Source organism: Stegodyphus dumicola, chromosome 3 (genome assembly GCF_044657685.1).
Source record: "Stegodyphus dumicola isolate Sdum_Otavi_A_Nest chromosome 3, ASM4465768v1".
Classification (NCBI taxonomy): Eukaryota; Metazoa; Arthropoda; class Arachnida; order Araneae; family Eresidae; genus Stegodyphus; species Stegodyphus dumicola.
The window spans coordinates 235146773-235172550 of record NC_140770.1 but is presented as its reverse complement, the minus strand read 5'-3'; the positions used below and the strand labels follow the sequence as shown (position 1 = coordinate 235172550).

The window sequence follows — 25778 nt, the reverse complement described above, 5'->3', positions numbered from 1 at the left end:
CAGCCGCCAGTTTGTCTAATTTTTTCCGAGCTTTACGATTGGTCACATTGTCTAACCGTAGACACCTGAGAAGAAATTTAAATCTTTTATATGACATTGTGTTCCGTAAAATTGCAATGCCTGTTTCAATTTTCAGTAGCCCACAAATCTTTCGTATTTTTATGTGAGTATTTATGCAACCCGTACAGATGGAAAAGCCCAAAAGTGCTCTAATTTCCACATCATTTGTCGTAATATTTTTTCAGTTATAAATATTTGTACACTCTACAATGGATTGTATCATTTTAGCATTGAAAAACAATTCTTTACTTTCTAGAAACTCCGTTATATTGCGTGCAGTTTCTTTTAATCCTGCTAAATGAGTTATTATAATTTGAGAAGATCTTTTTCACTTTTTGATTTGGTTTTCCATTCCTCCAAACTCTTATTTTTGCTAATAAAAATACTTTTTACTAAATCAGGATTTCCGTCGTCTTCATCATTCTGCTCAAATTCTCTTTCGCTGTTGTGAGAACTGTATATTTCTTTATCAGATTCATTTTTACTATCTTGATCAATTTCTCCTTCAGAAGACTCAGCTTCATCTAATACAGTTCTCAAACGTTCCATCTCTTTTTCATGTTCGGTAACAACAACGGCAACACTCGAGAGCACGAAGCTAAACTTCTACTAATGAAAAATTTCGAAGCAGTAACGGTCGCACGGGGTGACTCAGTCACCCCATTCCCTCATAGATTCCAAGAAATTATTGCTTCTCTCTCAGAAAAGAAAAACAAGCAAAAATAACAATACGCATTCCAAGGGGAGTGTCAAACAGGAGGATACTAAAAGGATGATTCATTAAAATGAAATATTTCCGGTTAGGATTGTTGATTTTTGACGCGTGGGGTGACTCTGTGCCCCGCGCGACTTCTCCCGGGTTAAACTGAAATATAATCCAAATATAATTAATCAAGTAATCTGAGAAAAAGAGTAAACTAATCTAGTAAACAAAAAGTATCCATTACATTCCAAATTCTAAATATTTGTTTATATAAAACATTTATCTCAATTCCTGCCAGGAAAAAGATATCAGATGATTGTCAGAGGTCACATAATCATTTTATTTTCAACAAATTAAGTGAATCCATGCAAAATGCCACAATGAAATTAATAGCCCTTCTGTGCAACTTGCTCCTTTGCGCTAACACAAAAATAAGCGAAGTTGGACTTTTGGTTCACAAAACTAAAAGCTTACTTTTGGTCCCACATGGTAAAAAGAACACTAAAGGTGTATCTTTATTCCGCTAAGTTTTAAATGTAAACAAATATGGCTGCTGTGGTAAAAAAATGTAGGTTTAGCCACACTTAAACAACGTTTAAATTGTTGATAATTCTACAAGTATTGCATGCAGATTAACGGTTTAAAGGCATAAAAACCTTCATCATAATCAGAAGATATAAAACAACATAATTCAATCATTTTTAAAGCAAAAATTGCAGAATTTACCAACATATAAGAATAAATATAAATATTAAAAAAAAAAAAAAAAAAACTGAGCTCATGGAGCCGAGTAACAGACAAACTCTCTATGTATGTACGTCTACAGATGTCATGAAAAAAATCTCTTCTAAAACCATTATAAATCCTTTTTGCAACCTGTTTTTGGAAAAAGAATCCTTTATTTTGTCCTTACATACAGAGGTCACACAAAAACATTGTTCAATTGCATTTGATAGCAGTCAAAATGGATATTTTCATGGAACTATGACACCCGAAAATTTTCGCAATTACAATACTTCCTTTACTTTGTACAAGAAGTATGTATTAATTAATACGATATGGTCAGCTGACTGTGACCAACAAAAGAGCAATAGATTGGAACAATAACCTGCTGAAAATTTTACTGTAAGTGTTCAAAACATAGCTTCTGGTAAAATCAGAGCATCTAACAAAATAGTAGAAATTGATGAAAGCCATTTTATGAAGCTCAAAAAGGAAAATCGACAAATGCTTCTGCAGCAATGGCTGTTTGGTAGATTGTGAAGAGAGAACGATGAATGTTTTACTGTTAGAATTGCAAATCTTGTCTCAGAATGTCTCACCTTTGTCTCAGAATTCCACGGGAACAAATGGCAAAACTTTGGTGGGTTCTCTACCAATTTTCATGGTTTGATGGTAGACATCTTTCATAGTTGATGGGCTAATACTTAGGTACCTCAAGGTAATTTTTTAAAACTTGATTTTAAGACATGAATTCAAAACTTTAGCAAGCTTTGCAGAATATTTTGATTTAGTTTCATATATGATTGCAGGCATTTATATATTGCAGAGTCATATATAAAGAGAGGCACCTCCTCTTGCAGTTTGTGAAAATATATTTATATATATATTTTTTAAATTTCAGTTAAATAGTGTAGTTCCACAATTCGGTAAGCAGTTTTCAAATTGCATTTAAGTCACGTTTTCGAAAACTTACTTTTGTGATTAATTAATTCATTTGCATTTGTTTGATTTTACTAACATTTAAAAAGACTAGTACTAAATTAGTATCTGTAATGTTTGCATCTAAAGCAAAATCAGGAGATATTACCCTGAATTACTTGTTTCTGTATGTGAAAGACTACTTATGCGTGTCTCAAAACACCTGGTTGTCTGAAAAGTTCTGGCACATTTTTTTTTCTTTGTTTTTTAAAGGTTCTTTATTTATATAAAAAAAACAATCTGTCAATAGTATACTGTCCATTTTGTTTGATAATTGTTTGCTTTCTTTGATTGAGCTTCAAAATTCCTCATTCACAAAAGAAACTAGCTTTATCAGCAAAAAGCTGAACAAGGTGCTGATTTATGCCCTCATCTGAATTGAATGTTGTACCACAAAAGAAATTTTCAAGTGGGCAAAACAAATGAAAATCTGAGAGCACAAGATAAAACGAGTATGATATGTGTGGCAAACTTTTTATCCAAACTCCAATAATTTTTGTCAAGTGATCAAACTTGTGTGTGATCTCGTGTCATCAGAATGGAATGCAGTTTCCATACTATTATTGAGCTGTGGAAGTTTCTGGAAGATGGATTTGTTGAAACTGTCCAGTTGGCAACAGGACTGATTTGTTGATTCATTGGTAGGAGTTTGGAAACAAGACCACAGACAAATTTGATCACCTGCCAAAATTAATTGGGGTTTGGATGGAAAGTGTTGCCATGTGTATCATACTTGCCTGCCCCTGTGCCATCTGAGTTTTATCTATTTTGCTATCTTAAAAATTTCTTTCATGTTGTAAAATTAAATTAAGATGAGGCCATAAATCAGCACCTTGTTCAACTTTTCACTAATAATGCTTTTTTTTTTTTTTTTTTTTTTTTGTGTGTGTGTGTGTGTGTGTGTGTGTGTGAATGAGGAATTACAAAGCTCAATAAAAGAAAGTAATAAAAAAACAAGCAACATATTATTGACTGATCATTGTTCTTTAAATAAATAAAGGAACTTTGAAGAACATAGAAAAATGCATCATGATTTTTCAGACAACCTACTACACAGAGCTTTTTAATCGTAGCTTATTTGTTGTTTTTTAATTGTTGTTTGCTGACTGCTATTTTCAGGTTGCCATGTTGTTCTTATATTTGTCTATTATTATGTCTGCATTGATATGGATCATCTGCAAATACGATAGAGATCATTTTTACTGTATCAGACTGCAGTTTGTTGAGATGTCCTTCATTTAATGCTTTTTTGTGAGAGAAAAAAATAGATGATGGTTTTTGCGATTGTAATCAAATACCTTTTTGTTTCAATATTTTTCAGGTGCTGTGATATATCTTCTCAATCTTTTTTGTAATTCAACTAATCCAACAATTCGAGAATTGACAGCTGGGTTGTTGGCAAAGATGACTACTGAAAAATTAATGGGCCCAAAGTTGCGAATAACTTTATCTAAATTTTTACCAACTCTATTCCTTGATGCAATGAAAGATTCACCTGAAGCAGCTGTTCATATGTTTGAAGGTAATTTATTAATTTATTATGCACAGTATTTATGCTCAATATGAAATATTTAATATATTTTTAGGAATAATCTAAAATATGTTCTTTAAAATTAATTTTGCAGGAACACAAGAAAATCCTGAATTGATATGGAACGACGATGCTCGAGAGCACTTATGCTCAGTAGTTCGGAATCTTGCAAATGAGTGAGTGCTGTTTCCCTATCAATTTGTCTAAACTGTTAGCTAAATTTGATCATATTGCTTATGTACTTAAGAATTGCATGTATATGAAGCTTCTGATTATCTGTGGTGGACTATTCATGTAGGAGATCATATATGCATCTCCCCTTCAACCCAAAAAAAGTTTAAAATAAAATGCTGAATTGTCATTAAGCAATATTATCCTTCTCATTGGTTTCTCTGTGTGTAGCAGTTTGAATTGAGTCTTGCTCCTGGAAAGTCATTTTTGAATAAGGAGGCTTGCACAACAACACTTCTCCCCCATGCAAAGAGAGAATCTCTTGGTCATGATCGAGAAATTTGGCTTAACTTCATGTAAAAATCTTTGCAATTTTTATATCCGATTTAGACATTATGCTGTACATTATTTATTTAAAATCCCCGGAAAGCTCCATATTTTACAGTAAACATGGTCACTTTTGGATTATTCATGTAATTTTATGGTTTTCTGTGTAACACAAATCATTTTTTGAAATTTTTGTATGTGTATTATTAAAAATTCAGGAGCAAAAATTTTGCAAAAGTTACCTGATATAAATACTAAAGTATGGAAAATTACAAACTTTTATACATTCACATTTTTCCAATGGGCATAAAAATGCACTGCAAAATTTTTATGAAGTAATAGAAATTTGAATCTTTTGATAAGGCATTTGGGATACAGGATGATTCACTACCAGTGCTCTTTTTATGCCGACCTTAATCTAGCCAACATATAATCTACCACCTCTATTACTTACAATTTGCTGTGGTATCAGTATGTGAAATCTGCACTTAAAAATATAGACCTAATATTGACTACCTAAATATTGACTATTCATATAGAATGGTTTTGCTCTTCAGTGTTATTTCAGCTGTCATACTGGTTATTATCCAGAAAAACATTGAATATTGCAATGTTTCTTTTGGTAACCTGCAGCAGGTTTTAATGCATTTATGTGCCACAAAGTCACCATAAACTAATATCTAGTCAGAGAAAATTCTTTTTCATATCTTTGTCATGTAAAGACATGCCTAGTCTGGGTGGCTGTCTCAGTAGGTTATAGATGTTAGGTGAATACAAGGTTTCTTCGAAGAAATCTTGAATCATGCTACCTACTCGGAATTGGTCAAATTGGCTTTCACCACCAAACCACATTTCCCTAAATATCAGTACAGAACCAGATGTATGACGTTTGTTAAGATCTAACAGATGAAAAAATTCATTCCGGATCCAGCTAGCTTCTTCCATTCATTCAGTCTTATGCCGTTATGCTAATTTTAGGCACATTTTTCAGTGAAGCATGATTGGTACAAATATTTGTACTGGCTTTCTGGATTTTAATGTAAATACATGTTTTTGACACATAATTTCCATCATTAGCATTAAAATTATTGATGAGTTACATTATATATATCTTGTCTGTTCATAGCAGAGAAATGCCTTTCATACACCTTTATCAAAGATGAATCAAGTTGTCATTTTCTAGCACTCCCTCCATCTACCAACCAGTTTTGAAAATACTAGCCTTTAAAATATATATATATGACTCTATGAAACTTTTACAAATGCTGGGATCTAGGCATGCACGTTTGGAGAAATGTATGTTATGAAAATCTCAGGAGTAACATTGAAGAATTATATTTGTCATCATGTGAATATTGTGATTTATACTATAATGTGAAACAATTTTCAAAGTGGCTTTCTTCTATTATGAATAATGAGATATTTATAGCCTTTGTCTCACTGTAAATGTAATATTTTACTGCAGATAAACAGAATTTCATACAGTAGTAGAATTCTTACTGTTCCCTGGTTTATATATATATATATATATTTCTATTTAGTAATAACAACAACATATTTTCATATAACTGAAAGACAGTTGCTCTTGCAAATGCTAAGAAACAATCTGAATCAAAGCGTTTTTCAAGTGAAGACCACTTTTATAAATTAGAATGTTCTGTGGACCATTTTATTATTGTCTCCTTCGAAAGCAATTTTTTAGCATTATGTTACCATCATTAACTTATATTTTTAAAATATAGTTAATTAAAATTTGTTTCATTTTATAACCATTTTTATTAACAGAGGAAAATTGTATTTGTTTTTAATAATTCAGGGATGCTAAACTTTGGATGATCTTTTATTTTACTAACTAAAAATTAAATACATGTTCACTTTAATGAAATGGATGAGCATGATAATTTTTGCACAACTGGTTCAGTATTTGGATGTATGCTGTAAAGCATGAGATTGGCTCAGTATGCCAAGTTCATTTCAGCAATTTTGTTTTTATTTGAGTTGGTTGTTATACATTTACATAGTGGCCAACTGAATCATAATTTTTAAAACACAGTTGTAGAGTGCACTGTATTTTGTTTTCTCTGGTGATAAATTCACGAATGCCAGATGTGCAGCAAAGCAATGGCAAGAAGCACCATAATCATAGTCCTTTCAACCTTTGTTCTTCAGTAGGTCAACCAATAACAAATTTCATAAAATGGCTGTCTTGACAGAAAGAATGATAAAAAATTGTGTGTGATTTCCAGAGTCTTAATATGTGATATGTGCTATTAATTTTAATTTTATTTATTTATTTATTTTGGAAATCATGGAGGACTATAGATTGAGAAACACTGGTCTAAATCATTAATGATCAGTTTGCTTGGAACTGAATCCACTTTGTATGATTTTTATTATTGTATATATTAAATATTCCTTTAAACTGGAATATTCTTTTTGTAGATGAAATAAATGTTGAGGAAAGAAGCAGTTACCACTAATTTGTGTGAAAAATTTTGAGTTTTTTGCAGATATTTAAAGAAATATAACGTACTATTCTTAAAACTGAATGGATGACATGCAGAGCCTCTTTCTTTTAAACCAGAGCATTTTGTCAATCAAATTGGCATAAAGATACCCCTAATTTATGTGGAGAAAGAAAGTTTTTGAGTTTTCTGCAGGTCTTGAAATACCTCTGTCAAATGGGTAGCAAACTGCTGTTAGACTAAATGGCATTAAAAATAATGACACAAAAAATCTATGGTCCATGTAAATAAAAATAACCTGTAATGTAGTTTTAACTTTGAAAACTGAAAAATAAAGCAAGCACACTTGAAGATTTAGATTGTTTCATATTGATGCCATATCAAGGTAAGGCATTAGAAAATAGAAGATACAGGACCTTAACTGTAAGGAAAAAAAAGATCATAATCAAAGAAGATTACAAATAATAATAGTAATAAATATTTTATCAACAAATCAATGTATCTAAAGTTCTATGCCTGCTTGGCACAAAGTTGATAGTACGTCCTGCCACTATATTTTATGAGGGAAACTGAAGAATTTCTTCTACGATATGGACTTCACTATGTAATCTAAAAATCTTGAAAATCTGCCTTAAAACAGTATACTGCTGTGTAAATAAATTAAGGACATCTCCCTCTTGTCATAATAATGCAACCAGGATTGAATTACTATGCAATTTGATATAGGTAAGGTGACAATTCAGAATGCTTCTTAAGATGTAGATGGTTAGATAATAAGGGCTGCAAGATCCTTGGATTTTATCCCCTGGTGTTCTCTCAATTAGAATTTGAATGGCATTTTCACATAGTCCTTATGTGTTTGCTTTAATTGAATAACTTAAATCTGCTATAACACAGCAAAATTATTTACATAATCATAAATCCCCCTGTATTTAATTTACAATATCATAACTTTACTGTCTTTTTATTATTGTATATATTAAATCTTGTAAGATGGTTTTAACTGCTAATTTATGTGGTTCAAATAAAATGGATAAGCCAAGAAATATTCACAGTTAGTTGATAAGTGAAATCGATCTGTTTGAATTTGAACAAATATAAATTATAATTTCAGATCTTATATTATTATAGTTATTAATAAAAAGAGTAATCTGTATGAGACTGAACTGCCTTACAATCATCTTCCTATATATCCCAAACATCACACGGTGAATAATAAAAATGTATCATTATTGTTTCTTTCAATAGAAAGGAAAATTTTAAATTATTTCGTATTTTCTTTATTTCATTTAAGGAAAATATAGTAATCTTACTTTGACAAAGAACAATTCCTCATTTTTTTACCATTAACTAATTAATTATTTTAAAAAGACAGAATCCGTATTTTATTTATAAACATTGTTATCTTTGTTTTTACGTGCCTGCTCAAAAATTTCTTTGAAAATAATATATTTTAAAAATATTTTATAGGCATTATAAAATTCAGAAGGACAATCCTCAAACCCAATGGAAGGTAAATTTTTAGTTTAAGACATTTTCTCTCCCTCAGTATTAAGAATGAAATTTCTATAATGCCTTTTATTCTTGTTAAAGAAGTTCTCTTTTAAATTGTAGATATTCAAATTTTATATATTAAAAAAGAATTTTGATTTTTAGACATCTGCTATTAATGTGCTGATAATAGAAATAATAATATTAATAAAACAAAAAAAAAAACTGATGATTATTATTGCTGTTATGAAAATATGACTTTTTCTATTTAAAATAAAAATAGAAAAAGGCATAAAATGCTGTTTGAAGAAGAGGAACTAGATGTTAACTCTAAATATTTTTAATTTCAATTTATTTTGTTTTCAAAACTATTTTGTAATTAGGGGTCAAGCAAGCCAGCCAAATTGCTGCGTAATAAAAAATTGTGCACTTTTATTTTTCATGCTTATATATAATATTTCTTGCTCAGTGGTGTACATAAACTGTGTATCCTACAGAAATTTTCCAGTTTTATATCAATGCATTGTAATTAAATCCAGTTTTTAATTAATTATTTTTTTATTTAGTTTTTCATTGTAAATATATTCTCACTTACATAGAATTAAAATTAGCTAATACTAAGGAAATAAAACATGTATGTTAAATTTTTTCCTGAGTATTTTATTCCTCAATATTAAAACTTAACACTGTAAAAAATCAAATTTACACTGTTTCTAAACTCAAAAATTAGCAGAGTACAGTGTCTCTAGGTCATAGCTTGTGACATTATTTTTATTACATTATTTGCTTGTTGCCAGTGCAACTTGTGTTGGCTTCTACTCTATATATTAGTGTTTTAAAAATTGTTTATGGGTAAATTGCACATTGTCATCCCAAATGTGTTTTAGACTTGGAACTATTAACAGTAAATATGGAGCTGAGTCAAATGAAAATTTTAAGCTTTTTTTTTACATGTGGTTTCTGAACAAATGCAGAATACAAATGTATAATTTTTTCACACAGTCTTCCTGACATTCAGCACAATTTCTACAAGGGTTTGAAGTGCATGGATTCCTCTGGAAAAAAATTCTTATAGTCATGTGCTGTGCACAGCCACTCCTGCACCACTTGGTACACCTTGAGGTACGCATGTGCAACATGTGCCTAAGAGAGGGTCAATAGCATTGCTTAGACAAACAGTGATTTTAATTAAGATATGCATGTAGCAATTACTAATCAAATTTAATAATAAAAAACAGCATAGTTGGCAGCACTAAAACGACCTGAAAAGAACAGAAAACGGCCCAGCATACATATGGATCACATGTCCCGGTTAAGCATGGAGAAAAACTCATCCCTTTCCATCAGCCTGTAAGGCTGCCATACGTGTTTAGACCATCTTTCGCCAATTGGCAGTTTGCTGTACAGTTTTGAGTTTATATTGCCCGTTTGCCGATGCCTTTGCAACCTCTTTATTGGAATGAAATTTCTTTAATCTCAACTCTTCTTTGAGTGGTCCAAACCTGTGAGATTTTGGGATTAGGTCTGATGAGTATTGGGGATATGGGTGATGCTAGATGAGTGATGTTTGCAACTATTGCATGAACTGCTTGAGGCCAAGCATTGACAGGTTGCAAAAGTGAAACCTGTAGTCAGAAGCTTTAATACCTTTGATCTAATTACAGGCTGAAGGGGATTTTTCAACATATTGAGATATGACACGCTGCTAATGGTGTTTCATCTAGACAACAGATGTAGTATTCCAAGATAATGCCTCATTCATCTCAAAAGAGAGTCAGCATAACCTTTCCTGCAGATGGCTGCACCTGGAACTTGGGTTTTCAGGTTGAGGAATGGTGCCATTTCTTGCATCCTGTTTTAGAGCCAGGTCAGTGATAATAGACCCAGGTTTCGTCTGTTGTAATGATTTTCTCAAGGAAGCTATCACCTTCTGCTTCAAAGCACCACAAATTTCTTCACAGGTGTCAGAGTGTTGCTCTTTCAGTTCTGGAGTGAGATGCCATGACACCCACCTTGCAAACACTTTGTGAAACTTAAGCATGTTGTAGAGTCATTAGTCATTTCTGATGCAGAAGATGTGAAGAATGCGCAGTGCCCTCTCTGGGACTCGTACCTGGACCTCGCGAATTCACACAGAGTATGCTAACTTTACATCACAAAGGCATGCTGAAAGGAGGGAGAAAATACCTTATATACACCCCATTTTAAAGGGTGACTGAGTGTTAGGGGGCCCAGTCACAAATCCTGGTGATGACGAATTATTCCACCACCTTTTAGTTCGAGCCCCACTATAGAAACAGTAGGTTGTTTGAAGCAAGAGACATGAAAAATGTGCAATGCTTTCGCCATGACTTGAACCTAGACCTCTCAAATATGTGCCAGTTGTGCTACCATTTCACCATGAAGGTATGCTGGAAAGAGGGAGAAAATATCTTACGATGTCATGAATAATTTGATGTGCTGGGCCATGACTAATGTTCTGATTTTCAGTTATTTTCATATCCACCATCACATGACAGTTGTCCACCACAGTGGCTTTAGCTGCTGCAGTAGACTCTGATGGCACAGTGCAGTGTACCTGACTTGGACAGAGAACTTTTGCCACAAAAGCAACTTTGTTTCTAAACTTCCATTCATACACTTGCTGCTGTGATAAACATGCCTTACCATACTGGACTTTCGTTCACCGCTAGATTTCAACAGGTTTCGTACATTCAGTGCTCATAAAACATATGGCAGAACATTGTTCTTCATAAATATAAGTTGCAAATACTGCTGCCATTTTAAACTGAATTTGTGGCTGTGTTGCCCATGTCTAAAGTATGCTTCCAGCTGTTGGCCATTCTTTAAAGCATTGGTAACTGTATTGCTTACGTATAGAACAGTGGTAGAAAATCTAATATTTATTACAATTTAAGGTTTTCATTTGATTCTATTATATACACTGACATAGAGTAGATCAAAATGCATAAACAAAATGATTACATGTCATTCTATTGGTGCAGGCAAATTAATATACAGCTTACTCTTAAAAACTGTAGATTTCATTAGTAAAGAAATAAAAAAGTTAATAATAATAATAATAAATTTTTTAAAAAATCCTGAAAGGTTTCAGATTTTAAATTACGTCCAAAGGGGCATTTTTTTTAACGTTTTGTGTGTTACCTTTATTTATTAAATCATGTTCTTTTTGTTAGGTGTTCATGTAGGAAGAAAAGTCAACTTCCAGAAAAAAATTTATTTTATTTGCTGGAGAAAAAGTTGTTCTAAATTTTTTTAAATGTTACAAATGTTAATTTTAATAACATTTTCCTCCTTTCAAATGTAGAATTAACAAAAAGATGTAATAAAAAACTGTGGCATATTTTGGATCGACTTCAAGGAAAAAAATGAAACAGTTAAATGCTTAAGCACTAATGTTTTTAAAATGCTCTATTCTTCCTAAGTGTTATTTTATTTCATACAATTCATTCATGAATTTTGTAGGTATGTTTTTAACAATGATTTTTTAAAATTGATTTTCTTCTGAAGTATTTATTAAATAGTACATGTGCAATAAAATTAATTAGAAATATTATGAGCATTAGTAGAAATGGAATAACTTATATCATATACTGAGAAATAATTTTTGTTTTAAATGTTACATCATTTTATCAGTTATTTCATTTGAAGTTAGTGTATGATGTTACCAATTGTGAATCCAAAGTAAAGGTAGTATAATTAATGTATCTTTCTTTTATAGCTTAATAATAAAATAGCTACGTTTTATGTTAGTCAACCGTATCATACTAAATTATTGTTCTCACTGTGTTGCCATATTTATGATTGACTTAAACAAATTAAAAAGATTTTGAAAGGGAAAATTTGACATTGACAAAATCATCCTAAGAATTAAATCTGATGATGTCATTAAAATTCATTTTATAATATTACAGAATCATCACTACTTTGTTGTGTGTCAGTAGAAGGAAAATTCATCACCGTATCATACTAAATTATTGTTCTCACTGTGTTGCCATATTTATGATTGACTTAAACAAATTAAAAAGATTTTGAAAGGGAAAATTTGACATTGACAAAATCATCCTAAGAATTAAATCTGATGATGTCATTAAAATTCATTTTATAATATTACAGAATCATCACTACTTTGTTGTGTGTCAGTAGAAGGAAAATTATTAGGATAAAAAGTACACTTTTGCTTACAATACATTTTCACATACAAAATTTTAAGATGTATGTACTGTTTTTCTTTATATTATTTTTGGTTAACATTCTGGAATTTTGCATGCTATGTTGCAAAACCTTTCAAAAAAAAGGGGGGAAGAAAGGAAAAAAATCCAGAATTGTAGATTACTAGTTTTATGACTGATTTTTCAATGCCAGATTTTAATAAAGTTCTTTTGCAAGGAAACAAAAATTAATCCTTAGTTTATGAATAGTATAGTAATAGTATGCATAATTAGGCATTACCTACTGAAGTGTGTAATTATAGAAAAATTTAATATGCTAAGTTTGTTATTCCTAGGCTCCAAACGAATCGTACTTAACTGTTTCTGAAGATCAAGAAATGACAGTTGCTGGAGTTCACTTACGTCTTTTTATTCAAAATCCATCTTGGGTGCTTAGAAGACCAAAAGAATTCCTCACAGAGTTGTTAGATAGGTTATATGCAATGATGTCTAAAGATAATGTCAATGTAAGTTTTCTTCTCTCCTAAATTTCTGTACAATTGAAATCATTTTAGTGTGAAGTAAAAGAATATGAAGTTACTGTTCTTTTATATCTGACTGTAACCAAAGTTCATTTCAAAAACATTCTTAACCCTCAATTTGTGGACCGAAATTGCTTCCAAAATTGTGTATTTTTTCCTTGCATATTTTAAATCTATATGTATTGGAGAATTGAAAAATGTACTTTTCTTTCTAGAAATTCTAGAAATTTTCTTTCTAGAAAATATTTTTTATATAGATTTTTATCATGAGAAACTTAAGCTGTCAGAAAAACCAATTTCAGATGTTATCACCAAAAAAAAAATCTTTTTTAAAATAAATTTCAGTCGAATTACAGTTAATTTCTATTTATTACATAATATAAAAAAGTAAAATGTATAAAATTTAAGAAAATATAAAGCGCTGAAGGAAAAATACCTTAGAAATGCAGTTTAGTATGATAGAGTTCAAAACAGGGTTCAAGGCAAAGTCCAACTTCACAGTCTTTGCACCAGATTCAATAAATCTAATTAATAATCAATCTAATTTTTAATCTAATCAATAAATATAATTCAATAATTTAATTAAATGATTAAGATAATCACTGAATGTTTTCTAGCAGCCATTTCTGTAAGAAAAAAGCGGCAAAAAACGAACTTTTGAGAGCTAATATCATGTGCCTTCAAATGCTCCAGTTTAGTGGACAACTAACGATATATGTTGGCCAAAACGTAAACTAAATGCCTAATACTGTATATAATTTAGTTCAATGGTTTAAACGGAGAAAATACAGGATGCGCTCCTCAATAAAGGAAGAAAAACATATGCCCGCGGAAATCGCAGGATGAGCAAATTTTGCTACATTTGAGTTGCCCATGGAAATCGCGGGATGATCAGACAGAGGGTTAATAAAGTAAAGGGGAAAAACATGAAAGCAGCATCTTTATCTCAGATTACCACCCAAATCTGTGATTCTGTGACAATGTTTTGGTAGTTTTTCAAAGCCTTCGGCCAGAAACTTGGTGGTTGTGAGTCCAAAAACAGATAAACCTAATTTCTGATGTTTTGTGCAAAATGGAAGCTAGCACCAACAAGATGTAGCTGGAGTTGTGAAAAAAGGTAGAAATCCGAAAGTATGATGTCAGGGCTGTATAGTGGGCGTGGCAAAAGATCCCATTCGAGTCCATACATAGTCCAGCTGGTAAATGCAGACACATGTGGTCTTGCATTATTTTAATGGAACATTACTTTTTTGTTCCTGAACACAGTTCAATGTTTTTTTTTTTTTTTTTTTTTTTTTAAGCAGCATCAACATGGATTAGCAATTCACTGTACACCTTACTTTCGAGGGTTTTACTTATTTCCAGATACTCTTCATGGATAATACCATGACAATCTCACCAGATACAAAGCATGATCTTTTTGCTAGTCAAATTGCACTTTGCGATGCTGCTGACGGGCTCACCAGGCGCAGACCAACCCCCTTTTCAGTCTGAGTTGTTGAAGTAAATCCGCTTTTCATCACAAGGAACGATCCAGTCCAGAATTTTGTCCTTGCATTGATATTTGAGCAGATTAGTGCAGTCCTGAGCATGTCTGTCCTTAGCTGCTTGAGTCAGTTCATGTGGCACCCAGCAATTGAACTAGTATGTCAAGTTTATGTGATGCACAGGGCAACTAATGGACATGGCACTAATAACTTCTTAGCAAGCTCACGAGTTGTTGCGTACTGATCTTCGACCACAGGTTCTCGCAGGCAAGCCAGAGCACTCTGCTTCTTGAACGTCATAGTCCTTGTTTTTGAACTTTCGGTACCAAACCTTCATAGTGTCATATGATACAGCATTTGTGCTTATAGCTGTACACATGATTGGGTGATATTCTGTAGCTGGTTTAATGCAGCAGAACTGGAAGTAAATAATGGTTCTAATCTGGTAGTGTAATAGTTCTATTTCAAACACCTTGTACTTAATGATATTTTTTTACAAATTTCACAACACAGTGCTCTAAAGCAAGCTTGTTCCGCTCAAATGCCAAAAATCATTTGACAGAATATGATTAAACACACCAACCTAAACTGTTTGCACAAATGATATTTGCGGTGGCAGGAAACTTTTGTTAAAGCCTGATGTTATTATTTTCTGTTCACTGCTCCTTAATATTCAATTCGTGAAGCCAATTTTTTGTTATAAAAACTGCAAATATGTGTAGATTATTAATTTTTTAATATTAGTTACATGAAACTTTAAATAATACCATTATATTGATTTGTATCCTTCCTACTTTGGAGAATAATGCCAACTATATATGGTTTTAATCATGTAAATTCAGGAAATTTCATGTGTACCTTTAAAAAAGCTGTTTTTTTTTAGCAAAAAGAAACACTAATGTAATTTTTTTTAGAATTCTTTGTAAGTACAAAAAGTTATGTCTTTTGTTCATGAGAACTTTTCTGTGATTAAAGTTTGTTACTCTTAAATTATGGTTCTGTGTTTCATCCACCTCATTTGCAATAATATGTTCCTGCAGATTGTAAATTTGATTGCAGTAAAAAATGTGTAACATCCTTCTCCTTGCAAAACAGAAACATTTTTTAAATAAATTTAAAAATTTGGAACTAAAAATAGTTAAACAAACTTATAAAGATAGCCTTTTTTCCATTACAAAAATTATTTTGATATTTAACCTTTCCGGGTGAACATTCCTTGTATGCAAATATCTGTCACAACCGGATGTCCCAGTCATGTATTGCTGGAGAATGAGCTTAGGTTGTTGCATGTATGTCTTTTAAGCAAAAACATTTTTTGAAAAAACACTAGATGTTTGGTTTCCTGTGTCTAATACTTTTGAACTGAACATAGCTTGGTTCTTGAAGGTTCATAGAAGGTTTTTGATCTTCAGTTTGAACACATTATGCCTGACTTTAGTATCAACTGTTGTGAGATAGGACAGAAAGCATAGTGTAAACAGACAGATCTCAGCTCTTGAACTCGTCATGTGATATAAGATTTAGCATTTCTGATATTCCTCAATCTTTTTTTTATTCCTTTTTCACTAATATGCAAGGTCTTTTAGGGTTAGTATGTAGGGTTCTGTTATGCTTTCACATATGTTTCATGCATTTCTGTTTTTATTTCGGGAGACTCTGAATTATTATAGCAAGAAAATATTATTTATCAGAGGAGAGATTCTATTCGCATGGTAAATGAACCAATTAATGCCATGGATGAGAGTGATGATTCATTTTCTTAAGAGTTAGAGAATGATATTTCTAGTGATTCTAAGAGACATTTTGTCAGAGACTCATGTCAGTGAGTGCCTGCCTTCCACTTCCCATGAAAGGATTTGTTAATTCTTGTAAATAGTCTTTCTTGTATTGTTTTTATTAGTTTTAAGGTTGATTAATGTATTCTGTCAATTAAAACTTCATAATAATTTGAATAGTGCTTCCAAAAATTATTTCTCAAAGTAAGCAATAATTTTTACATATATTTTCATGTAAAGTAAAGGAAAACTATTATCAAATGCTAATTTTAATGTATATGATAGCTTAAGTAATAATCCAAAATGGTATCAAAAATTATGACGTTAGAACTTATAAAAAATCCTGTTATTGTTTTAAATTTAAAACATTTGAAATGAAAAAGTACAGTAGTTAGGATTTCATATCTTAGAATGAATTGTAATAACTTATTTGAATTTTTTGTTTGTATTTTTCCGGTTAGAATGAAGTCCTTGAAACATTAACACAAGCTCTTGTAAGCCTGCTGTCAGCTCAGCCATCTCTTCTCGACCAAGTGCCTGCATTGGGACACATTCCTCGACTTTTACAAGTCATGCCTAAACAACATGATGCTGTATCAGGATCTTGTCTTCAAATCATCAGACAATTGTCCAATTCTGATGTGAATATTTTATTCCATTTTAACCTAATTAAAGATGTAGTTATTTGTTATAATTAACTAATGGATAAATAGCTTGTTAATTATATGCATTTCAGGGGCTTTTTATTTTTTTCTCCAGTTACTAATATTTGCTCTGAGATGCAGTCTCCCTGGCGCATTCATTTCTTATGCATACTAAAAAAATTTAGAAAAGTACATATACTGCCATACATCTCTTTGTATTTGGTATATTTTATATCTATGAGAGTGTAAAACTTATTAAGAGAAGTTTCTTGAAAAAACTGTGAGATTTTTTCTTGTCATCTTTCTTACAGAACTGTATAAGATAAAATTTCTCATGTTCTGTGGAAGTAATTTTAAGAGTAAGCTTAACTTTTTTGTTAATTTTAAACTGTTATATTATATAAGAATGTAAATCCTATACTAACTTTATACATAAAATAAATTTCATGCTGAGCTTATATTACTCTAGTTTAAATCTTGGTATAAACTTTATATTACAAGCATGTTTTCAGCTTATATTGCACTTTTTATATTAGTTAATGATTTAGAAATGATACTGATTGTATTATTATTATTATTTAAAGTGATTGATTTTTAAGTTTTTCTCTGAAATGTTAAAATACTGTAATACTTAACTAATTATGTCGCAGAGTTATTTTGTTGTATGAAAAATTTATTCACAGAGTTCAATATTTTGTTCAAAACCATTAATAATTAGCAACAAATTGTTTCTAGTTTATAATCAAATGAAATCTGGAGTCATCTGATAAAAAAAAAAAAAAAAAAAAGAGAGAAAATATGCTTGGATTTGAAATTGTGTTTATGGGCACAAGATTTCTAATTTATCAAAAGTTCTTGAATGAAATTGAGTAAACTTATTTTGGCTTATATGTAGAATCATAACACATAAGTACAAACTAAGAAATTGAATGTGAATGCATATGATATAAAACAATTTAGGAAAAAAGACTGAAATAATATGTTGATACAGATAAAGTTTAGTAAGATATGAATGCAAACTTTTGACATAGAGAATGTGACCTTCCTAACTTGTATATGCATATCAGAGTATAGGTTTCATACTCCCAGTAGTGATTAATTAGGGCAGTAAGATCCACTCTTCCTTCCATATGATTTTCAAGACATTGGGATATGTAGGAGAATTTAGCTTTGTGACAACACTTCCTAGGATATCTCGTAAATTTTCTGTGCATTTCAGATGAGGAAACTGGGTTGGCCAGTTCATTTATTTATTTCCCTTCCTTTAATGAAATTCAAGACACCATAGAAAGAAAATTGAGACCCACATGCATCTCTATAAAGTCTTAACATAGATCATAATATAACACTAACAAAGAAGGGTGCTGAGGAGGCTTTGGATACTTCTAATTGTTTGACTTAGCTTGAGCTGTATTCTACCAGAAAACATACTGATAAAATGACTTGCTCACACTCCTGGTACTGAGTTGAATCCCCTGGTGGATCCCTAGCTATGAACTGTGACAGATGCACCCAGACACCACTCTCCCACTTTCTTAGTGGCCATTTAAGAAGCCTTGCCTTCCAGAGAGGTAAAAAAACACTACTGATTTGTCCAAAATGTAACAAGAGCAGGCTTCTCCGGCACATATTCTTAAGTGTCTGGGTTTGTCCTACGATGACCTGGATAAGTTTCCTATGCTAGTCTATGACTTTTGAAGGTGAATAAATTCATGGATCTCGTCTAGCAGAAGCTGGACTTGAGGATTAACAACAACAACAGTATAATATAACACTTCATCTTGATATATCTGGTCAAATAAGATCTTTTGTCAAATATGTGTACGAGAATATATTCATTGATCATTATTCTTTATCAAGCCATTTGTCATCTGCAGTGCCATAATGATTATGTTCCCTAATTGTTAGTGGAATTATTTCCTTGGTTTTCTACAGAGGTGTAAATATATTCAGAATAAGATGTTACTTTGAAGGTTGATTCTTCAAAGAAGAGAACATAAGTATTTGCCATGGTTTGTAATGAATTGTATAGATTCCAACTTTGAAATTCCATGTGCCAATACAGGCAGAATTTTTGACATATTGATTTTTTGTCCTTTTTTGTTGTGTGTCAACAAGATACAGACCATTGACTCATGAATTGCTCTGTTGGGATTATTAATTCTTGTGTCTACTGTAAACCATAAAGGCATTTGTTGCCCAACACTCCGGTTCATGTTACAGTGAAATTGACAATAAAGCTAGGGGGTATAGCCAGTTGCTTTCTTTTATCACCTTGTTCAAGCTTTTGAGAAAGAATTTGTCTTTAAATTTTTTCCAGTGTCTGGTGTAAACTCTAAAGTTTAAACTCTCAGGTTCCTGTAACCGTGAAGTTGAGAGTAAAACTGAAAAAAACTAGTTGCTTTCTTTTATCACCTTGCTTTCTAGCAAGAATTTGTCTTTAATTTTTTTCTATAAGGCAGACACTAATGTTTTATCTTGAAACACTGAGCCATCTTGCTACTTTCTTAATTGTCTACCTTGCTTCTAAGTGTTCACTCAAAGGTTCTTCCAAATGATACTTCAGAGTCATTAGAAAAATTGGTCGAAACCAAACTTAAAATTACTAGATATTCCTTTCTACCTTCATATTTCCCACTAGCCACAGACCAAAATGGTTATTTGTTTTCTAATGGGAGTTAGCATTTTGTTAAATAAATAGCTGCCTAGCCATGATTTATTTACTTAGTAATGAAATGTTTTCTATTAAGCCAATTATCAATGTAATTTATTTAGCAGATTTTGTGATAAAGTAAAAGGCAGTTAGACACCCTTATTCATGCTTTAAAAAATAAACAAATAATGATAAAAAATCTAAAATAACAAATGTTACGTTTGTTAAGTTATTTCCATGTTGAAATTGGACTATGAATCAACATTTTAACAAATGAACAGTTTTAGCAAATGAAATGTGTGTGCTTTATTATTGGTTAGTTAATTTAGTTTGATTTTCTGCATTATTTATCATGCCTTCATCCATTAATCATTTCACTAAATTACGCCTGAAACGGCAAAAATTCCTGAATCATCTTGACTTTTTACTTAAGTGTAAATGTAAAAAATTGGTCCCCAATTTCATTCAAATCAAATCTAATCTAAAACCTTCCGGTCACATTTCAATCATCTTGTGTCTTAATTAAATAAACAGCAGTCAGAAAGATGTGATATGAGTTGTGATTTTTGAGTACATCTAATGCGAAACAAGCAAATACATCTTACAAATGTCTTGGATTACATAATTCTCAGTTACTGTAGAAAGCGACGAGTCTTAAGAACTAGTTAGCGAATAATCGCTTAAGTTCGTGTAACAAGAAACAAGAAGAAGAAAGGGTAACTAACCCTTTATTTATCCAATAAGATTTAACAAAACTCTGTCTTGGTGTGTACAATAAAAGCCGACACTTGAGCTTGAACTTAAGAGACTAAGAAATAAACTAAAACTAAGATTAACTAAAGAAATATAGCCGAAGCTATCAAGATTCTAAACGAGTTGGCCCCTTAAACTCTATTTGACAATGAAGCTTATCAAGGGCCTGAGTACCCCGAGCGTAATAACAGCTTTGAGAGTAGCCAAAAGGCAGACGCATGCAAATCAGAAACTCTGATTCTCTCTAATTCTACAAGTAGACTTCGCGGTTTAAATACCCCTCCTTCTCATTAAGTATTCAGAATGATTCCAAAACTACGTTCTGGCCGGAAGTAGTAAGTTGAAGTTAAGAATTTGACAGGAAAGGAACTTTAACTTAAAATTTAACTGTTAATAAAATTAACATAATCCTCACACTTTGATTTTATTTATTTTGTATATAAATTTTTAGCTTTGAAATGTCTTTTTTAACATTAAGCATAATAATATATTTTTCCATGCTGTGTTTGCAAAAAGGAAATTTAACCAAGTTTATGAAATACTGTGGCATGGAGGGTGGTTATTGTATGCCATGTGTGTTACATAAGAAAGCTAATAGTTTAAAGATCCAATTAAACTTCCTTTCTTCTAGTTAAGGGTGATTTAATTTAACCCTCATTTATGCTTTTAACTAACTTGGAGAGGAAAAAAAAAATTATTGCAAGTTTAAAACAATGGAAAGACTTGTTGCTTTTAAAATCACAACATAAATATGATCATATTCCAATGTGTAATAATTCTTTATTAAACTTGTCTGTAGTTTCTATTTGAAGTTGTGTTAGAAACTGCTTTGAGGTATTTCCCCCCCCCCCCATGATCTTGTGATTTTTAGAATTTTCTAGTTTAGGAAAAATACTTTAAATTAACTTTAAAAATAAAGAAAAAGAACCCTTCACACACACATATATATAATTTATATATGTATATATATATATATACAGGTCATCAAAAAATTTGCTCATTAAGTTAATGTTGCAACCAGCACCCAATGCTTTAATTATTTAACACAAGGGAACCCAAAATTGCACTTCCATGCATACATTAGTGACGGAAACTGACAATTTGGTGACTGACAATGGAGTGTGCAATGGACACATGTTGGAATTCTGGTCTGTAGTGTTCTTTAAAGTGAATGTGGTTTCTAAGAATGATCAGTACTCAATACTTATGGCTCAAAGGCATCATTTAAGTAAAGATCAAATGTGGCAAATAATTACTAGAATCAAGGAAGGTCAAACACAAATTGAGGTTGCCCATGATTTGAATATCTCTCAGAATATCATATCAAGAGTTTGGAGCTGCTTTTTAAGGCCTAGATCAGTTGATAGACAGCCTGGTCAAGGGTGACCAGGACCAACAGCTGCATCAGAAGACAATTTTCTGTTGTTACCTCAAAGAAACCACAAAGTGGCAAGAGATTTGATTTTAGACATTAAGACTGCCATAGGAACTCCACTTAGCCATTCTGTTGCTGCACAAAGGACTGTGTACGAGAAAACCAATGGTTTGTGTCTAACTCGCTACAGCTTCCATTTAAACTGGTATCTTCATGTTCAGTGGAGCCAAGGCGACTGGGCTCGAGTATTGGTTATTGACGAGTCCAGGTATAGTCGGAACACTGATTCTAGACAAGTTTTGATCTGGAAAGAGGAAGGAATACGCAGCTTGTCTACCCCATTTCTGCGACCACTGTTTAAGGGTTTGGGAAGGAATTGTAACAAATGTCTGCACTGGGCTGCATATCTTTCAAGGAGTTTCGGTAACCACTCAGAGATATATGGACGAGGTATTGGACCCCAAATTAGACTGTTTAGGGGTGCTATTGGCCCAGAGGTTTTGCTAAGGGATGGCAATGTTAAGCCTCGTCAAGCATATTTGGTGTCAGAATACTTGCAAACAGAACTCATCACTCAAATGGATTGGCCATCTTTCGATTGCAAAAATGTAAGTATTCTGGAACAGGCATGATTAGTATGCCAAGCTGTGTGTGGTCATAAAAACTTGAATTAATATAAAAGGAATATAATTTAAATCTGCTTCAACTGCTTCTTATTAAATCTATTAAGTCATGCTTTAACATCTCATATCTTCCATATTCCCAGGACTTCACATATTCAAATCTACAGGCATATCATCTGTCTCAGAAATCCATGTTTGAGTAAAAATTCATCTGAAATTTATTTTTAAAGCAATGATTGCATAATGTTTCAACCAGCTCTGCCAATCCTAACTTGTATGATGAATTCAAAACAATGTATGATAAGTGGGAAAAGAAATTGTGCTTGAATGGTCAAAATAATTTAATGAGTGCTTTTGAGAACCAATCTAATGTTTGCAGTAAAGTGATTTAATGAGTGTTTAAAAGATATTGTGTGTTGAAGGTTGTAAAGATATTAGGTTATTTTGAAGCAGGAGCTGTGAAAAATGAGCAATGCCTTCACTGGGACTCGAATCTGGACCTCTCGAATACTGAGTGTGCTGCTTTTACACTATGGAGGCATGCAGAAAGGAGGCAGAAAATACCTTATATACCTCCCCTTTTAAAGGGTGACTGAGGATTAGGGGACCCAGTCCTGGTGGACAAATCCTGGTGGTGAAGAATCATCATCCAACACCTTTATAGTCTGGGCCCTACTGTAGAGACATTAGGTTATTTTTGAAGCAGGAATATATGAAAAATGTTTAATTAATACCCTGGTCAGGACTTGAACCTGAACCTCTCGAATATGTGCCAAGTTTACTACCGTTACACTATGAAGGCATGCAGAAAGGAGAGAGAAAATACCTTATAAGGTCATCGGTCTTCATGTTAACCTGTATTACTTTGGATCTTCCAATGAATAAATTAAGTCAGATTCGTTTTCACTGTACAAGATTGAAAAATTTCCATCAAATATCAGTGCAAGAAAATTATATTTGATTTCCTTTCCCTAATTGCATTTACATTGTAAATAACTTACTCAGTAATTGGTTCTATTAAAAAATTTGAGTATGTAATGTTTTCTTAGTACATGGGTTTTTAAAAAATGAAACACTATTAGATGAAAATATCAAATTAAAATTTTATGTTATTAGAAATGTAATTTTTAATAATCATGTTTAATGATAAGTAACAAATTTTAAGATTTTTGAATCGCTTAATTTAAGAAAGGATATTAAATTTTATTGTGATTAATAATTATAAATCTGAATTAATATTAAGAATTCTAGAATTATTTTGAGAATGAGATTATTGCTAAAAGTTTTACAATTATTTTGAGCATGATATGAATCTGAAAAATGCATAAAATAATTTTAAGAAACTAGTTATAGAAAATGGTAAACAAATAGTGTTTTTGAATATAATACAGAAAATATCCTGCCCTGATAACAGTAGAGTACCAAATATTTAATATTTTGATATTGATTATTGTTATAATGAATATAAAAATATCAAGAATTTAAGGAGTAAAATAATTATAAAGTGAAATTAATACAGAAAAGTTATTAGTAATTATAATAAATGAATGCTTACTGAATAATTACAATTATTCATTAACTTTATTCTTTGTTAAGATAGAGTATGTTGAGGGAGCACTGGTTTAGAAACAAAAGCCTATTATTACATTTATTTTGTTGTTCTTTTTACATTCCCAAATCATCACACTTACATGAAGAATTTTCTAATTTTTGATTTAATTATTTTCTCTTTATATATATATATATATATATATATATATCAAAAATAAAATTGTTAATCTTTAAGCTTGCAGGCCCAGCCCGAATGTATTTGTATTTTTAGGACTAATAGCTCATCGCTATTTATTTTCGTTTTGATTTTAATTTTAGACTAGATTTAGAAAGTTTGATTTTGATTAACATATTTTAACACCTTAATGTGTCATTCTGAGCGGACGCGTCGGGAAATTGGAACAGAGAATTGAGACTTAAAATTTCCAAGACACTTTGTCAAAAAAATTTTTTAGCGAAAAAGTTTCAATTGTCTGTTTCGGCGAAACGCGTAATGGGGTTAGCTTGATTCGACGTTCAAATAAATGAAATTTCCCTTGAAAAGCCTGTTTGAATGTCGAATTGGGCTAATTTACTATTTTCCACTTACTTTTTAACTTTTTCTGTTTTTTAATTTTATTGTATTTATGTTTCACATGTCTAATGATTTGTTTTTCATGTGTATTAATTTTTGAAAACGTCTTAAACCTTTTGGAGCAGCAGCTCTTGGTAACTTTTAGGCGAGCTTTCTACAATTTTTATATATATACATATATATATATAGTATATTCGTTCTTACATGTTGTTTTTTTAGCTTTGTTTTTAATATGAAACATTAGAAATAAGCTTTTATTAAACTTCATGAATTATTGTTATTTTAATGTACTAGGGAAAATAATTTATTATTATTTTCATGTAAATTGTGATTTTTTAATGTGTGAAATGTCGAATATTTCAGAGCTGCGTAAAATGCCTGTCCCAAAGCAACTTTATCTGCCCCATGATGATAGCTATGAAAAGAAGGAATGATTTGGTGGGTATTGCTTGTGAAGCTCTTAACAATGCCTTCACACATTGTACTGAAGATCTTATGCAACAGGTTAGTTCTTTTATTAATGTCTTTTCTGCGTATGTTGTTTTCACAAACTGTGAAAAAGTAAATATTTAATAAAGAATAGTGTCATCTTTTTTATTATTAATCTTTGAATTATCTTTTATTTGTTGAGTGTTTTTATTGTACAGCTTGGCTATCTGAAATGCTTGCATAGTGCTGAATTCCAGATATATGATATTTCTGGATAGTTGAGTGTATACATAATGCATATGGTAGAAAAGTTGATATTAATAGAGAAAGAAATTCCATGACTAAAATATAAAAACAGCCATTATGTTAGATTTAAAAAAAAAAAGAAAAGAAAAGAAAAGAAAAAGAAAAGAAAAAAACCTGCAATTTTTATATGAAGTCCTATGTATTTTGTAGATCTTCAACATATAAAATTCAGATATCTTATCTGATTAGAAAATGTGATTGATCAGGAAAATTAGTGAAGGAGCTATTAAAGTTGTAGCAATTATTCTAGTGGAAGCTTAAAAGAAATATTATTCTCAATTTAAGTAGAATTATTATTCAAGTTACCGATAACGTATACAACAATCATGTTTCATAATTTTGCATGTTGCATCAGTATTGTTTATTCATTTTCAAATGAAGTTGTATGTCATGGCCATTAAAATACATTCTTATTATCAGCCGTAGTTTTGAAAATACTCTATGC

At 31.3% G+C, this 25778-nt stretch overlaps 1 protein-coding gene across 2 annotated transcripts in view; it reads left to right on the top strand.

The window, feature by feature from the left end:
• The window catches only part of Rme-8 (receptor mediated endocytosis 8), a 196094-nt gene that overhangs the window by 158546 nt on the left and 11770 nt on the right, over positions 1 to 25778 (top strand). For both annotated transcript variants that reach the window (XM_085813925.1, XM_085813926.1), the window contains 6 exons: positions 3786 to 3986; positions 4090 to 4171; positions 8429 to 8471; positions 12978 to 13148; positions 16887 to 17066; positions 24962 to 25102. In XM_085813925.1, coding sequence (XP_085670051.1) covers positions 3786 to 3986; positions 4090 to 4171; positions 8429 to 8471; positions 12978 to 13148; positions 16887 to 17066; positions 24962 to 25102 — 818 coding nt within the window. The remainder of the gene's footprint in view (positions 1 to 3785; positions 3987 to 4089; positions 4172 to 8428; positions 8472 to 12977; positions 13149 to 16886; positions 17067 to 24961; positions 25103 to 25778) is intronic.